The sequence below is a fragment of the Ranitomeya imitator genome, chromosome 4 (genome assembly GCF_032444005.1).
Source record: "Ranitomeya imitator isolate aRanImi1 chromosome 4, aRanImi1.pri, whole genome shotgun sequence".
NCBI classification, from domain to species: Eukaryota; Metazoa; Chordata; class Amphibia; order Anura; family Dendrobatidae; genus Ranitomeya; species Ranitomeya imitator.
The window spans coordinates 491746195-491765288 of NC_091285.1; the positions used below are offsets into that span (position 1 = coordinate 491746195).

At 40.0% G+C, this 19094-nt stretch overlaps 1 protein-coding gene across 2 annotated transcripts in view; it reads left to right on the forward strand.

Moving 5' to 3' along the window:
• ONECUT1 (one cut homeobox 1) overlaps positions 1–19094 on the forward strand; it is a 64181-nt gene that overhangs the window by 34493 nt on the left and 10594 nt on the right. The window contains exon 2 of one of the 2 annotated variants that reach the window (XM_069765970.1): positions 6638–6742. The exons of the other annotated variant lie outside the window; for it this stretch is intronic. Coding sequence (XP_069622071.1) covers positions 6638–6742 — 105 coding nt within the window. The remainder of the gene's footprint in view (positions 1–6637; positions 6743–19094) is intronic. 2 annotated transcript variants of the gene reach the window in all.

A 19094-nucleotide genomic window follows, 5' to 3' on the forward strand; every position in this document is an offset into this window, starting at 1 on the left:
TTAGTAACCCGATGTTTACCCTGGTTACCAGCGTAAAAAAAAACAAACAGTACATACTTACATTCAGGTGTCTGTCCCTTGCCGTCTGCTTCCCGCACTCACTGACTGCCGGCCGTAAAGTGAAAGCACAGCACAGCGGTCACGTCACCGCTGTGCTCTGCTTTCACTTTACGGCCGGCAGTCAGTGAGTGCGGGAAGCAGACGGCAAGGGACCTGACGGACACCGGAATGTAAGTATGTACTGTTTTTTTTTTTTTACATTTACGCTGGTATCCAGCAGCCCTGCGCTTAGTAACCCGATGTTTACCCTGGTTACAAGCGAACGCATCGCTAGATCGCATCGCTAGATCGGTGTCACACACACCGATCTAGCAATGACAGCGGGAGATCCAGCGACGAAAGAAAGTTCCAAACGATCTGCTACGACGTCCGATTCTCAGCAGGATCCCTGATCGCTGCTGCGTGTCAGACACAGCGATATCGTAACGATATCGCTGGAACGTCACGAATCGTACCGTCGTAGCGATCGAAATGGCACTGTGTGACGGTACCCTTAGACTGCAGGATTGTTGGGCAATAAGTGGTTCTAGGAATGCTCATTCATGATAATTATGCAGTGTAAATGCATCTTAAGTGATTCTTATTACAAGCCCTTTAATGTGTACACAGGTAGAATGCAGTCTTATTCTTAGTTTACGGAAGAGCAGGCTCAGTGATAAGGAGACAGAGAATCCCTGGCTGAGAAAGTCGTCCACCTGCGACTGGTGTATTGTCAGTGTCCTTGTAGACTGATTGATTTATAACCAGCTAATGCATTGCCACATTTGCTCAGAGTTAATGTTTATCTAAATGAGATACAGCAGTAGGAGATATTTTCTAATACCATTTCATACTAACCACGTTCCTTTAGAGACTTTCAGAATGTATGAAACAGAACAGCTAATATTATCTTCCAATGACATAAAAGAAGAACAAAGGATATCTAAGGATATCTAAGTTCTTATAGGATGTATAGGATAAGTTATTTACTAATAAATAATGTAAACAAAAAATACCCTCCACAATGGCCCGTTCTACAAATCTGATACAAAGGCGGTTTCTTTTGTGTAAGATATGTTTCATTTTGAAAACTAAATAAAAAAATCTGATTAAAAAAACATTATGTAGATATAAACAAAGAAGCCTAAAGAAGATGCATTGCTCTACAATGGTAACTGTCTGCACAGTATTTTTATAATTAACAGTGAGCTTTCGAATAATTGTAGACAAGGTAGCGGTATATTCAAGGACTCCAGCACTCAAAGATCACACCAATTATCCAATCTCACACTCTGATTTTTAATGATTGAAAACAGACAATAGCAGGAGAGTATTCACACACTAGGACCATGATGTGATACAATGAAAATAAATAAAATAAGAAAAATCATCATTACTAATGAGTTAGGCCCCTTTACATATGTCCAACTCTCTCCTCATAATCCCACCTATGTAGTAAAAAAAACTGAAAAGGAAACTGATGATAAAACTGATCCAATAGTTTCAAGTTTTCCAAGTGAACAGTTTTGTATCTGGTGGCATCAGTTGCTGATACTGGATGTCTCCCTGTGCCAGACAGATAAACATTGCATGCAGGATTTTGCGTTTCGGCTATAGGTGCTGGACCAGACAGTCTAGACACAACTGATACTTGATCCCAGTCTTACATATCAATAACCCTATCAAGGATCACATTGGAAAGACAGAAGCAGAAAACAGGCCCTTGTGTGTTTATTGTAATTCATGAGATAGACTTCCTAAAGATTACTTTTTGCCCAGCGATAATAAACAGCCACAGCAAGAATCAGTTGTTGGATCCTTAAAGATGGGCGAATGCGTTTGAGTGGAATTAAATTCTACTCGAATTTTCCAAAAAATACAAACTCTGCAGAACGCAGATTTTGTGTTATTCGCTTCATGAAAATGTATCACCTTGTTGTGCAGCAGGGGACCAGCAAAAGGGCTGCCCCCGCCTCTCCCTGCCCACTCCTCATACCTCCATCACATCGCATCTGAGACCTAGTTTTCACTTTAGGCCAAGACTTCCAGCTGTGAGCTGGCCCCAGAGTTTACTACACATGTGCAATGAATCCCAGTGCCTGGTTGTGGACGGAAGCCCAGGTCTAAGGTGAATACAGGGCTGGAGATGTGATGCAACGGAGGTGCAGAGGATCAGACAGTGGGAATAGGGCAGCAAGGATGGCTGGAGAGATCAGTGGCTGGCAAAAGGTTAAAAAAAATCTCACTGCTCACCTTTCCGGCCATCATCACTGCTTCTTGCCTGATGTCCGGTCCTCTGCATCTCCATCATATCGCATCTCTGTGTTCACTCTAAGCTGGAACTTCTGTCAATGAGTAGGCCGAGGAGGTAACTGCATGCAGTCAGAAGTCATAGCCAGTGTTCACTCTAGGTTGGCACTTATGGCAATGAGAAGGCGCTGGATGCTGTGCAGTTATCTCTGGAATCTAATTGGAGCCAGCAACCCAATCTAAAGTGAACATTAGGCTGGACATGCAATGTTACGGAGACACAAAGGACCAACCAGCAGGGAAAAGAAGTGGAAGTGGACGGAAAGGTAAGCAGAGGGGTGACTGTAAGTGTTGGGGTTTTTTTTTAATGCCTTACATTAGCATTCCAAAGCCCTGTCTCCTTTGCACTAAAAATCCAGCTTCTGGGAGCAAATGAACTTTTTCCTTCCAGCAGCCTTTGGTTTTCAGTCATCGAGGTACAGTCGGTGTGGCTTCAGTCACCGCTCAGTAAATAATGAGTGGCAGCTGTAACTACGCCACGACTTTACCTGCCAGCCAACCCTGCAGTGCATCAGTACGGAGCCAGCTGTCAGCCAGTGCTGAGCAGTGAATCAGTACAGAGCCAGCTGTCAGTCAGTGCCACATAGTGCATCAGTACAGAGCCAGCTGTCAGTCAGTGCCACATAGTGCATCAGTACAGAGCCAGCTGTCAGTCAGTGCCACATGGTGCATCAGTACGGAGCCAGCTGTCAGCCAGTGCCGCGCGGTGAATCACTACAGAGCTAGCTGTCACTCAGTGCCACATGGTGCATCAGTACGGAGCCAGCTGTCAGCCAGTGCCACATGGTGCATCAGTACAGAGCCAGCTGTCAGCCAGTGCCGCGCGGTGAATCACTACAGAGCTAGCTGTCACTCAGTGCCACATGGTGCATCAGTACGGAGCCAGCTGTCAGCCAGTGCCACGCGGTGAATCAGTACAGAGCCAGCTGTCAGCCAGTGCCACATGGTGCATCAGTATGGAGCCAGCTGTCAGCCAGTGCCATGCAGTGAATCAGCACAGAGCCAGCTGTCACTCAGTGCCACATGGTGCATCAGTACGGAGCCAGCTGTCACTCAGTGTCATATGGTGCATCAGTACGGAGCCAGCTGTCAGCCAGTGCCGTGCGGTGAATCAGGACAGAGCTAGCTGTCAGTCAGTGCCACATGGTGCATCAGTACGGAGCCAGCTGTCAGCCAGTGCCATGCAGTGAATCAGCACAGAGCCAGCTGTCACTCAGTGTTATATGGTGCATCAGTACGGAGCCAGCTGTCAGCCAGTACCGCGCGGTGAATCAGTACAGAGCCAGCTGTCACTCAGTGCCACATGGTGCATCAGTACGGAGCCAGCTGTCAGCCAGTACCGCGCGGTGAATCAGCACAGAGCTAGCTGTCACTCAGTGCCACATGGTGCATCAGTACGGAGCCAGCTGTCAGCCAGTACCGCGCGGTGAATCAGTACAGAGGTAGCTGTCACTCAGTGCCACATGGTGCATCAGTACGGAGCCAGCTGTCAGCCAGTACCACGCGGTGAATCAGTACAGAGGTAGCTGTCACTCAGTGCCACATGGTGCATCAGTACGGAGCCAGCTGTCAGCCAGTACCGCGCGGTGAATCAGTACAGAGGTAGCTGTCACTCAGTGCCACATGGTGCATCAGTACGGAGCCAGCTGTCAGCCAGTACCACGCGGTGAATCAGTACAGAGGTAGCTGTCACTCAGTGCCACATGGTGCATCAGTACGGAGCCAGCTGTCAGCCAGTACCGCGCGGTGAATCAGTACAGAGGTAGCTGTCACTCAGTGCCACATGGTGCATCAGTACGGAGCCAGCTGTCAGCCAGTACCACGCGGTGAATCAGTACAGAGGTAGCTGTCACTCAGTGCCACATGGTGCATCAGTACGGAGCCAGCTGTCAGCCAGTACCGCGCGGTGAATCAGCACAGAGCCAGCTGTCACTCAGTGCCACATAGTGCATCAGTACGGAGCCAGCTGTCAGCCAGTACCGCGCGGTGAATCAGTACAGAGGTAGCTGTCACTCAGTGCCACATGGTGCATCAGTACGGAGCCAGCTGTCAGCCAGTTGCTGCGTGGCGAATCAGTACAGAGCCAGCTGTCAGCCAGTTGCTGCGTGGCGAATCAGTACGGAGCCAGCTGTCAGCCAGTTGCTGCGTGGCGAATCAGTACAGAGCCAGCTGTCACTCAGTGCCACATGGTGCATCAGTACGGAGCCAGCTGTCAGCCAGTGCCGCGCGGTGAATCAGCACAAAGCCAGCTGTCACTCAGTGCCACATGGTGCATCAGTACAGAGCCAGCTGTCAGCCAGTGCCGCGTGGTGAATCAGTACAGAGCCAGCTGTCAGCCAGTGCAGCGTGGTGAATCAGTACAGAGCCAGCTGTCAGCCAGTGCCGCGTGGTGAATCAGTACAGAGCCAGCTGTCAGCCAGTGCAGCGTGGTGCATCAGCACAGAGCTAGCTGTCACTCAGTGCCACATAGTGCATCAGTACGGAGCCAGCTGTCAGCCAGTGCCGCGTGGTCCATCAGTACGGAGCCAGCTGTCAGCCAGTGCCGCGCGGTGCATCAGTACAGAGCCAGCTGTCAGTCAGTGGCAAGGCTGCTGCTCACTATGCATTGAGCGGTGACTGAAGCCCTGCTGGCTGCACCTGTATGACTGAAACTGCAAGACGGCTTGGAGGAATAAAGATCATTTCTTCCCAGCAGCCGGGACTTCGGTGGGGCTGACGCACAGCATCAGAACACTATTAACCTGCAGATTAACTTCATATTTGCAGGTTGATAGCATTTTTTCACATGACAGATTCACTTTAAAGTCACAGAAAATTACTTCTCGGGAAATTAAATTTCCTGGAAAAATCCAGGTGGACAGGCAAATTTGAATTTTGACTGATCCACTCATCATTACCTATAGTGGATTTAATCCAGGGGAACAACAAGGACATTGAACTTGATGTACAGCATATGTTTTATGTTATAGTACCTGGAATGGCAGCACCACTGTTGTAGCAGGCCTAGCAGCTATGGGTCAGAGGCTGTGGCGGTCCGCTTAGCTAAACAGACATTCTTGCTCTTTATCGGGAAGAAACATGGTGGCTTTCAGTTGTCTAGTTCTACTTCGTAGGTTCTTCTTTGTGAAAAAGATGTGACATACAACACGAGCATCCATCCTTTGGTTGCTGTTCAAGTGACAATTAATTTTACTGCTGCTTGTATTACTATAGTTATTTCACTGTGAAGCCAGAAGGGGGCCATTTATGACTTTAGTATAGGGCCCAACAGATTCTAGTTGTTTAGGCACTTAACTTGCTGTTATAGTGAGGGAGCATAAACGATCTCAAAGTATTACAAATTTCGGAATAGCACAAACCAAGTAGGATTTGTATGTGTAATTAGGGGAAAGTGATATAGTCTTTTTGTTTGCAATATTCCTATTTATTGCGCTTAATCCCCACCTAATCAAGTGTAAGTTGGCACTGTCCGAAGATAAAATCTACCATTGGCGTCTTTGAGCTATGGGCACTTGAGAGATTATTTCCCACTGGGGAACGATTTATTCTGAGTCAACAACTTGCACTTTTTGTAATGTGAGTGTGCTTATCGATGTTCAGATTTTAAATCATTTGCCATAACTAAATCTAAATTACCATTTGTATAACAAGGGCAATTTATTGCCCATTATAATTCAAAGCTGTATTTTCCATTAGCATGCAAGGCACTTTGTACATTAACTTAGCATTTATGCCAAACGTAATGTTTTACTCATTCCATCTTACAACCCCTTTGGATATGACATCGGTATTTTTTTATTTCCCTTCTGTGCTAATCTTTCAGTCTTCCTTTATTGACCACCTATTTTCTGCCAGCTTCTCTAGCAACTAATTACGCTTGGTGTTAAGTTTACGCCATACCGCAGCTTTCTCCTACAAGATTACATTATATAGTGGGCTTACCTATTAAAACTAGTGCAGGTATGGAAGTGGACTGGTGCTGCCAATCCAATTCTGTCATTTTGTAGAAAAGAATTGAAAATTTGATATCTTGATAATGCAAAGAACATTAGTGTTCTTTCTGTGCACGAGTTTTATACATGATCCCCCTATTATTTGTTTCCATCCATATTCCCTTCTCATTATTTCTTACTTGACAAAATTGCATGCCTATCCTTACATTAATGTCATGTAAATGTACTTGTATGGTGAATATTGCATTTACTTTATATAACAAAGCAAATGAGTTGATTTGTTGTAATAAGTGTAGTCTTATCATTTAAATTATCTAATGTCTTTACTAAACTAGCTTTGGTACCAGCCGATCCGGTATTTCAGCACTCTGGACAGTTGCCTGCAGACTCCCTGGTTAAAATCGGTTATCCATCACAAAGCACCCAGTCTAATCACTTGTGTGAGTATATATACTGCATTTCTTCAGGAGATATTCCAAACAGCCTGTTTTTCTTTTCTTTTTTTCTTTCCTATTCCAAACAGCCTGTTTTTCTTTTTTTTTTTTTCTTTCCTTTTTCCTCTTTTCACCTTAAAAGAAAATGCACAAATTAATATTCTGTGATTACTGTGAAAACATACAATCTAAGATCATGCGAAAAATAGCGGACCAAATATTAACTATAAATAGCAGAAATTCAAATCAAATACAGATATATAGCAAAATATAAAAGTTAAAAACGGCCACTACAGATCATGAATGGCAGACCATTCGGAAAGCTTAGTAAAAATCAAAAAACCAAATATATGGAGATCATAAAGGAGATATATATACAGATATATAAAAAATGGCAGAGACAATTAATATATACATATATATATATATATATATATATATATATATATACACATAGAGATCAATAGGGATAAATAATTGTAGATCAAGATGAAACTGAAGCGTAATAAATTGTAAAATACCTTTATTAAATATAATTGGTAATAAAGTGGCACTACAAAGTGTGCCTGTACTTGGAGAAAAGATGCCAAATTTGTGCTATAAAGACAATTAACCCCCCATGGGGTGCGCTGTGCTTGGAGGAACGGACCCCTAAAGGTATATATAATACATCTAATTAATATATATTTTTCACTTGGAGCCTGGCGTTCATTACATGTACTTTGGGAGCACATAGTATTAAAATCTATGTGAACACTGCCGATTATAGTAGTTTTTGGCACATATATATATATATATATATATATATATATATATATATATATATATATATATATATCTTTCTTGCACTTATGCACTTTTTTGCAGTTTGCACACATATATATGTTTATATATATTTTTTTTTTTTACACATGGTCACTTATATATACTTTTTATACATCTGCACCTTGCTTGCACTATTTGCCTGTTAGTATCATTGTTGCACATTTATATATGCCCCTTAGTGCATAGCCATATACACCATTAGATTTCTATTGTGTTGGTTGCTTATCTTTATTTGCATACATATATGTGCCCCTATATGCATGGTTGCATGCATCATGGTTCAAGTGATTAATTGTTTTTTTCTTACGATATAATTTTTTCTAATTTCCCCTTTTTGTGTCCGTTCTCCTTTATGCTATATTTTTATATTGAAATATTTTCCTACATATTTAGATAATTAATTGTCTTTATAGCACAAATTTGGCATCATTTTTTTCTCTAAGTACAGGCACACTTTGTAGTGCCACTTTATTACCACTTATATTTAATAACGGTTTTTTACTATTTATTACGCTTCAGTTTCATTTTGATCTACAATTATTTATCCCTATTGATCTCTATGTGTGTGTGTATATATATATATATATATATATATATATATATATATATATATATATATATATATGTTAACGCTCAAAAAACTCCCAAAATATCATGAAGGAATTATAACTCAAATACGACCGAATAACACAACCAAAATGGTGCAAAAAGACCAAGAAATCAGAGTTTAATCCAATTAATACATATCTTTATTGTATATTACATATTCATGAATAAAAACCTTAAAGGGAAGGTGCCACCAGTTTTCTTGCATTTTGTTTTTTTGTGAAATTAAGCTTAAAATAGTAATTATAATGTATTAATGCAATGTTTGCACTGTTTGCAAACATTTCTATATGAAAAATATTATATATTTTTCTACAAATATACATATTTACCACTAGGGGGAGCATTTTCCGTTTTAGACCTCAAGCAGCTATAGTAAGATTTAGCAGCTCTGCCCCAGGGATATTAGACCACCCAAAAGGGGAGGGAAATGGTGATGTCAGCAGTTACTGCCCCAACAGTAAGAATGAAGAGCAGCATCACAGGGCAGCACCATTTTGTGTGTGACTGCCCTGTGACCTGCTATCGCCAGCAGTTACTGCATCAGAGGCACAGCTTGTTTACAGAGGAGCAAAACACAGTGGGCTCAGCAGCATTTTTGTGAATAACATTCTTGCCATCCCCCTTCCCCCACCTTAATCCCTGTCCTGTCAGCTGCCCTGCTCTCTCTCTCCAGGTGTCACCTCCCTCTCTGCAGGCTGTGAGTGCAGCTACCAGAGATCACGGGGACTGTGTGTGAGGGAGAGGGCGAGACACAGCAGGAGAAAAACACAGGGCAGCTTGTGAGGAGCAGAGGATGTGTGCCTGCCTGGAGTACAGAGGAGCAGTGAGGGCTTCTTCTGTCCTGTGATAGAGAGCACAGGGCTATAATAAAATGGCAGCTAGTCACACCTACAGCAGTGAGTTGTGCAGCCCACAGAGGCGTGCCCAGCTCACTGCTAATGCTGCTGCAATGTTACAGATCGGGTCCGTGCTGGTCTATTATCTCCTATGTCCATGGGGTGCCGTAATCTGACACTGAGAGTGCCGTGCTACTGCTGCAAAACCAAGATGTCAGCCCCCAGTGCATTCTTTAAACTCATATAACACATGAAATCTGTTTCACATGCATTTCAAACGTGCTTATAGCAGCATGTTATGCTACATTACAGTGATTTATTAATGACCTACAAACGCGATACCTTCCCTTTAAGATGACTGGACACCAAGTCAAGAGGACCAGGCCCACATATACACCATACTAGCCATACATGAAAAAGCCTCCCATAGCATCAAGCCACAAAAAGTATCAGGTAAGGATCCTTATAGTAATCAGGGCAAAAGGATAAAAATCCATAGATGGAATACAATGCTATTTGTCAGTTTAAACCATAACAAAATATAAGTGCAAAAGTAAGGTTTAGTGCACCGCCATAATGTGATATGGCACCTAATAATAAGGAGGTATAAAGTATATCTTACCAAGTGAGAAGGCTGATGTATAGGTGAAGCCCGGTCCCCACCGCCCCAACGCACGTTTCGTTTTGACTTCCTCAGGAGGCGTATATATATATGTGTAAATATTAATTGTCTCTCCCATTTTTTATATATCTGTATATATATCTCCTTTATATATAATTTTTGATCTCCATATATTTGGTTTTTTGGTTTTTACTAAGCTAAGATCATGGTAGGTCCGGCGATAGGTATAAAACTAAATTACAGACATATTTATTTAATTAGTAAATCAGGGATGGAGACTTTACTGCAAAGCATGAATGTGGTTGGTTCCCCAACAATCACTTTATGGATTTCACATTAAAATCCTCTTCTAAACTATCCATTTAAATTCTACACAGTTTACAATCTGTACATTAAAAAACATGCAAACAGTAGCAGATGAGATGTAACTAGTGATGAGCGAGCGTGGTCGGATAAGGCGTTATAGCATGTTAAGGTGCTAACCAAGTGTCTTCGGCGTGCTCGAATAATATGTTCTGGTCTCTGCGCCTGCGTGTCTCATGGCTGTTTGACAGCTGCAACGCATGCTGGGATTATCTAACAAATCGGCAGTCCCTGCATGTGTTCTGGCTGTCGTGGGAGCTCAAACATATTTTTCAAGCACGCCAAAGACCCTCTGTTAGCAACCGACCATGCTATAATAACGCCTTATCCGAGCACGTTCGCCCATCACTTGGTATAACAGATCTGTGATGACAAAAATATAATATAATGTAACGTAAAAGTAAATCATATCCACAGCATTATCAAGAATGTTAATATCATTTATGTATGCATGGTTTACATTTAACGCATTACCCACTAATGATGTTTTAACTTATTTCAGGAATATTAACTGACGATTTTAGCTGAAGATCATAACTACTATCACACATGTAATAATAGTGAAAACCACCATACACGAGAAGAATCGCCTCTCTCCTGCCATCACTTAGCACTGTTTTAATACATAACAAAGATATTTCTTACAAGGAATTTTTATTTATGCAAAGACGATGATAATAATAATAATACCGTAATAATAATAATAATAATGTCAACAGACAAGAAGGAATAAAATGCACATTTCTATATGCAGGGTAACTGCATTGCATCTTGAATACAGTGATAAAAGTATAACATTTTATTATAATATACTACTTATGTCAGCATTTATTATGTTTACAAAAGAGTGCATGTAATACATTTTCTGTCAGTAGCCATCGTGCCTTAATACATAATTGTGCATGATAGTTGTATCATGCTTCTTACATGCCATTTATTTCTAAAATCCAGATAGAGAGAATCCAGATACATGATAGCTATATAGATAGATAGATAGATAGATAGATAGATAGATAGACAGATAGATAGATAATTATAGATAAATAGATATAAAGATAGATTGATAGATAGATAATTATAGATAAATAGATATAAAGATACAGTAGATGGTAGATAGATGATAGATAGATAGATAGATAATTATAGATAAATAGATATAAAGATAGATAGATAATTATAGATAAATAGATATAAAGATACAGTAGATGATAGATAGATAGATAGATAGATAGATAGATAGATAGTAGATAGATAGATGCTAGTTAGATAATTATAGATAGCTGATAAATAGATAGCTAGATAGATAGATAGATAGATAGATAGATAGATAGTAGATAGATAGATGCTAGTTAGATAATTATAGATAGCTGATAAATAGATAGATAGATAGATAGATAGATAGATAGATAGATAGAAAAAAGAAAGCACAGCAGCACTATGTATAAGTTTAGGCCATGTGAAAACACAGAAAAACATTAAAAACATATAATCTAGATTTTACTACCAAAAAAATTTTTGTTCAATATTTTTTTTTTTTTAAACTTACGGAAATTAATGAAAATGAAGGTTCTTGGCATATAAATTGGCCAATTCATGTATGCCCATCAACCACAGCAAGGTGACCTCCCTCTGATGGGTCCCTGCTCTATTGTACATGCCTTCTCTTGGACTATCAACCTAAAATTTTGGACACTCATGTCTAATCCTGGGTTTTGCCTACAATTAGATAGATTGATAGATAAATGTATGATAGATAGATAGATAGATAGATAGATAGATAGATGATATATAGATAATAGATAGATAGATAGATAGATAGATAGATAAATAGATAGATAGATAATAGATAGATAAATAGATAGATAATAGATAGATAGATAGATAATAGATAGATAGAAAGATAGATCGACAGATGATATATAGATAATAGATAGAGAGATACAAGATAGATATGATAGATATATAATAGATGATAGACAGGTAGATATATAATAGATAGATAGATAGTTAAATAATCCAATGAAAAAAGGGAGCACTCCATCTTCAAGTAAAAAAGTGGACTCATACATGGACTTTGTATGAACAAGGTACATTTTAATCAATAGATATTTGAATAAAAATAAGTTCTACAACTGGATGTGTTACAAAAACGTTCCTGTGCAGAGATAATCTTATAAATGTGCCCCTGCTGTGTGCTGTGTAATGGCCGTGTCTGACTGTACAGGGACATGGTCTGATCACACCACATCTCCTGGGCAGGGGAGAACACAAAAGAGTATACAGACAGGACAGCATGGGATCACATGTGATTCTTTCTGTGAGGTAAAACATTTACCTCACAGAAAGCAACATTTATGATCTGGTGCTGTGCTGTCTATGTCCTCTCTTTTGCTTCCTCCCCTGCCCCAGGAGCTGTGGTGTGATCTGACCATGTGCCTGTACGGTCAGACATGGCCATTACACTGTACACAGCAAGGGCACATTTATAAGAGTATCTCAGCACAGGAACATTTTATTTTAATACATCCAATTGTGGAACTTAGTTTTATTCCAAGATTTATTGATTACAGTGTACTGTGTTAGTGGGAAAACCTCTTTAATTATTTAACAGGTAGATAGACATAGGCATGAATTGAAAGTGAATTTCTAACTATTATTTCTAAGATACAGTGCAGTATTGGACTACGGGTAGATAAGCCATTTCAACTTTAAAAAATAAATTAAAAAAAATAGGTAAAACATCCCATGCAAGTATTCTTGGTCACAAATTTTTTAATTAAAGCAATTTAGTGGTAACAATGAGGCTGCCGTCACGCTATTAGTATTTGGTCAGTATTTTACATCAGTATTTGTAAGCCAAAACCAGGAGTGGAACAATTAGAGGAAAAGTATAATAGAAACATATGCACCACTTCTGTATTTATCACCCACTCCTGGTTTTGGCTTACAAATACTGATGTAAAATACTGACCAAATACTGCTAGTGTGACGGCAGCCTTATTAAAACCACAAAAGGTACGGTAAATACTCCAGATGTGACCGTAAAAATAATTCACTGGTTACTAATTTAAAAGGAAAAAAAAACAATAAAACTTTACATTTCTAACAAAAAAAGATACAAATATTTTAAAGAGTAACTACAGTATCTATCAAGAAAATAAAGGAAATAAAAGGTAGCTTTGCAACTCAGCAAATATTGAGTTAGACCACTGCTTTTTTTTGCTTCTTTTCTATTATCCTGACACATGGCCAGTGTCTTAAAGGGTTTGTTAGGGACTGAGATATTGAAGACCTGTCTTAGAAATAGGTTATCAATACCACGCAACACACGTGGACTGCCCATCGATCAGCAAATATCTGTTGCCACAGCTGTGTGCGAGGACGGAACATCACAGCTCTTTCCTCTGTGTACTGGCTATTCGTAGGCACTGCTGCTCGAGTAACATTCACTTCTATTGGAGCTGAGCTGGATTACTCAGGAAGGGTCACTACACAATGTACTGAGCTGTGCTGTTAGCTCCTTACACTATGCACATCCAACTGCTGCAGCACCAGGTATCAGCCAACCTGATACTAATGGGCTATCCTCAAGATAACCCCTTTAAGGCTTCCACCTTCAATTATTATTTCAAAGATCTATTTCCTTTTATTTATATATTTATCTATCTCTCTCCAAAGTCCTATCTATAAGCCTTACTCTATCTATCTTCTATCCGTATATCATCTATCTATCTATCTATCTATCTATCTATCTATCTATCTATCTATCTATCTATCTATCTATCTATCTATCTATGTTCTGTCTATATATTATAATGTGTATTCTATCTGTACTTATACTATTGTACTGTATATTACCTTCATGGTATAAAAATGTATATTACTTTTATCTTAATGACAATGGAAAAGAAACAATGGCACCGATTTCACCTCTTTTAGATGTATAATTCATGTCTACTGCCCTCCATCCCATCACCGCTTTGTAGACATCAAGGCAGAGTCAGTTTTGCATTGTATAGCCACTGATATTACTAGCTTGGATATCTGTTGCCATTCATTCTACTGACTCATTATGGTTTTTAGGTGAGCAGGTTGGTTTTAGAGTTGTGTAATGTGCAAGTGGAAAGTAAGTTGCATGCAAAAAATCAATAGGAGAGTAAGCAGACGGCGCCATATATACGTACCAAGCTGCTGGCCCGGCAGAAGAGGAAGCAATCAGGAAAGTTCAGATCTTGGCACATGAAGCAGATTGTGTATTGTATATGACAAAGGGGAGCTCAGTTCAGCACAAAGAAAAGTGGATTGCACAAACAAACTACAGTATATGACCATCTGTGATTCTCATAATGATGCAAAATGTTTTATATGGATCCTTCAAATAATAATGGATATAATAAATATATGGCTGATATGGTTATTGCTTTTAGGTAGATAAAACTTGCCCACAGGTTAATGGATCCCGTCCTTATATATAGTGTCTAAGGAAAGTGTCTAATGGCAATTGATCCCATCCTCACCGCCACCTCACCTCGACATTACATGCACTTTTTAGTAGTAGTGAATGTGCATTTAAAAATCTTTGTTCACAGTCTACAAAGAGTGCGTTTTTGGCCTCATTCAGACGTGTGCTGCCTGTATGCAGAAATGGTTAGTGTACAGACGGCACACAAACCAATGCAAGTCAATATGGTAGTTCACATGAATGCTTTTACACATGGGCCGATGATCCACGTGAAAAGAATTGCATGTGCTACTTTGATCTGTATTTCGGATCAGACTCTTCCAGTATAAGACAATGGATGTGCAAAAAAAAAAAAGAATCACACACAGGTTGACATCTGAATGACATCCGTTTTTTGTGGATTTATTGCAATTGTTAACATAGGAGACTATATTTGGCCTTTTATTATTTTTTAAAGCCAAACCCCAGCATTTTCTTTATTTCAGCTCTGGAGTGAGGCTATTAATGTCCCCTGGTCTCGTACTCTCCAACCACTGTCTACAGCTGTTCCCGATACTGCTCCGGTCTTGTGTCGTCATCTTCTGACCACAACTTCTGACTGACCAGAAGTGAGAGGTAACCGTCACAAGCTCTCAATGTAAGTCTACGAGAGCTTCATTCTGGTCTCATTCTGGCCTTGTTCTGTCTCTCGTAGACTTACATTGAGTTGTGACCTCCGGCTCGCCCGGCAAACACTGGAGCCATCCGGCAGGTCACAACCTGTAGCAGACCGACCAGAGCGGCACCAATAACACATATGAAGACAAAGGCTGGTAAGTACAATACTAGGGGCAGGGAACTTAAATTAGTGACACCACTTCATCTGTAAAATAAAGAGATAAAATGCTGGAGCGGTGCTGTAAATTATTCATGTAAAATCGGATGCCATATGGATGTTAACATTGGAGATACAGATGACATAGGAACTGAATTCGGATGAAAATATTCATGAAAAATTATCAGTTTTTTGGGAGGTGACAAACAATTTTTGCATATACTTTTCTGAACCTTATTCTTGAAATATCTCCATTCTTGCTTATGGGCATTGTCTGCAATTGAAGCTCAGTTCTATTCACTTCCATAACACTAGACACCGCTCATAGACAAGATTGGCAACGATTCTGATAAAAAGTGTCAGTTTTATAATCTGGGACAGCCTCTTTAGTGATGTAATCACTGTGGGCCGAACAATCATTTAGCTGACAGTAATTTTCTGCCTATGCTTTAAGTTATTAAATGAGTTACAATAACTTAGATCTGTATCATTACAAAGAATTCTATTAAGAAATGAACTTTGTGCTGTCCAGATAAAGAAAAAACTTCTCTAAATACATTTTACTATCACTCTTTGCGGGCTGATAATGTTTATGTAAATACTGGGCGAAAATGAGGATAAATTGCTAGGCTATTATTATATATGAATTATTGGCATTGTCTATTGATTTGTCATATTGATTATTCTTAAAGATAACTTGGCAGACATACAGTCTTTAAAGAGTATGACATGTTGTCAGCAAACTATGTCTTATGTTATAGAGTAATATATAGTCACAGACAGAGCACTGATAATAGGTAGCTCTTGGACCCAACTGCTACCAGCAATACAATCCAAGAGGCGCCTCCTTATCTCAGATGAGATATGTCACTATGTGTTTATTAGCTGATTAATCTTACTTAAACAAAAGATACAAGAGGAATGGAACATTATTTCCAGCTATCTGAGTTGACTTTGCTCCAAGTTTAGCCTGTGGCTATTAAAACTATGTTATAGAAATGTACCTGCCATAATTCCATAATATTACTACACAATAACAGGCTTAAGGGCTACAATGTAAAGATGTATACTCAGTTGCAAAAGTTGACCACTTGTGTTCCGGAGCAAATATCCTAGCAAAGCTTTAGATAATGGGTAATATAGATGCAGGTTTCCCCAATGTTTACCATGTTTGTGTTCCTAAGCCAATTCGGAATTTTAATTACTAATCTGAAAGGCGGAAGAAACTTTAACCTCTAGCAATTATCTGGGTGCCCAAGATGTTTTAGCCTTTTTTTTTTTATAAGTGCCTATGGTTTTCTTGTATTCTGACTGTTGTTATTGGCCCACCTTTTTTGCATTTCCGTAATCATAGTTTAACGCCTTAAGCCCCAATTCTGATCACTGTCCCTTTATGAGGTTACAACTCTGGAACGCTTCAACGGATCCTGGCAATTTTCCAAATTTGAATTTTTATACCCTTAAATCACAGAGATATGTCACACAAAATACTTAATAAGTAACATTTCCTACATGTCTACTTTACATAAGCACAATTTTGGAACCAAAGTTTTTTTTGTTAGGGAGTTATAAGGGTTAAAAGTTGACCAGCAATTGCTCATTTTTACAACACCATTTTTTTTTTAGGGACCACATCTCATTTGAAGTCATTTTGAGGGGTCTACATGATAGAAAATAACCAAGTGTGACACCATTCTAAAAACTGCACCCCTCAAGGTGCTCAAACCACATTCAAGAAGTTTATTAACCCTTCAGGAATTTTTGGAATGTTTAAATAAAAATGAAAAATATTTAGAATTGAGATTCCTCTGTGGTTGATACCTTTAAATGGCTAACTGAAAAAGATGGTAACAAATTGCAAGCTTTCGAGACTACACAGATCTCTTCATCAAGCATAGACTAAAGCAAATTCTGAAGAATCACATATTTATACACAACACAGCACAGAACTAAATTAGATGTAGGAACTTTCCAATATTTATGGACACAACTGTTTATCACTTATCACTCTCCCATAATGACAGTGCTGTGTTGTGTATAAATATGTGATTCTTCAGAATTTGCTTTAGTCTATGCCTGATGAAGAGACCTGTGTAGTCTCAAAAGCTTGCAATTTGTTACCATCTTTTTCAGCTCCAATTTGTTTTATTTTACCAAGGGTAACAGGAGAAAATGGACCCCAAAAGTTGTTGTACAAATTGTCCTGAGTATGCTGATACCCCATATGTGGGGGTAAACCACTGTTTGGGCGCATGGCAGAGCTCAGAAAGGAAGGAGCGCTATTTGACTTTTCAATGCAAAAATGACTGGAAATGAGATGGGACGCCATGTTGTGTTTGGAGAGCCCCTGATGTGCCTAAACATTGAAACCCCCCCCCCACAAGTGACACCATTTTGGAAAGTAGACCTCCTATGGAACTTATCTAGATGTGTGGTGAGCACCACCAAGTGCTTCACAGAAGTTTATAATGCAGAGCCGTAAAAATAAAAAATCATATTTTTTCACAAAAATGATTTTTTGCCCCCAATTGTTTTATTTTCCCAAGGGTAAGAGAAGATATTGGACCTCAAAAGTGACACAATTTTGGAAAGTAGACCCCCTAAGGAACTTATTTAGATGTGTTGTGAGAGGTTTGAACCCCCAAGTGTTTCAGTACAGTTTATAACGCAGAGCAGTGAAAATAAAATAAAAAAATTTCCCCCCAAAATTATTTTTTAGCCCCCAGTTTTGTATTTTCCCAAGGGTAACAGGAGAAATTGGACCCCAAAAGTTGTTGTCCAATTTGTCCTGAGTACGCTGATACCCCATATGTGGGGGTAACCACCGTTTGGGCACATGGCAGAGATCGGAAGGGAAGGAGCGCCATTTGGAATGCAGACTTAGATGGAATGGTCTGCAGGTGTCACATTGCATTTGCAGAGCCCCTAATGTACCTAAACAGTAGAAACCCCCCACAAGTGACCCCATATTGGAAACTAGAGCCCCCAAGGAACTTATCTAGATGTGTTGTGAGAGCTTTGAATCCCCAAGTGTTTCACTACAGTTTATAACGCAGAGCCGTGAAAATAAAAAAAAAAAATTTCCCACAAAAATTATTTTTTAGCCCCCAGTTTTGTATTTTCCCAAGGGTAACAGGAGAAATTGGACCCCAAAAGTTGTTTTCCAATTTGTCCTGAGTACGCTGATACCCCATATGTGGGGGGAACCACCGTTTGGGCGCATGGCAGAGCTCGGAAGGGAAGGAGCGCCATTTGGAATTCAGACTTAGATGGATTGGTCTGCCGGATAGGCTGGAATTGAGATCGGACGCCATGTCGCGTTTGGAGAGCCCCTGATGTGCCTAAACAGTGGAAACCCCCAATTCTAACTGAAACCCTACCCATAGCCCCAAACCTGACCCTAGCCCCAACCCTAACCCCAGCCCCAACCCTAGCCCTAGCCTTAACCCTACCCCTAACCCTAGCCCTAACCCTAGCCCTAATCCTAGCCCTAACTCTAGCCCTAACCCTACCACTAACCCTAGCCCCAACCCTAACCCTAGCCCCAACCCTAGCCCTAGCCCTAATCCTAGCCTTAACCCTACCCCTAACCCTAGCCCTAACCCTAGCCCTAATAGCCCTAATGGAAAAATGGAAATAAATACATTTTTTTAGTTTTATTATTTTTCCCTAACTAAGGGGGTGATGAAGGGGGGGTTGATTTATTATTTATAGCGGGTTTTTTAGCGGATTTTTATGATTGGCAGCCATCACACACTAAAAGATGCTATTTATTGCAAAAAATAGTTTTTGCATCTCCACATTTTGAGAGCTATAATTTTTCCATA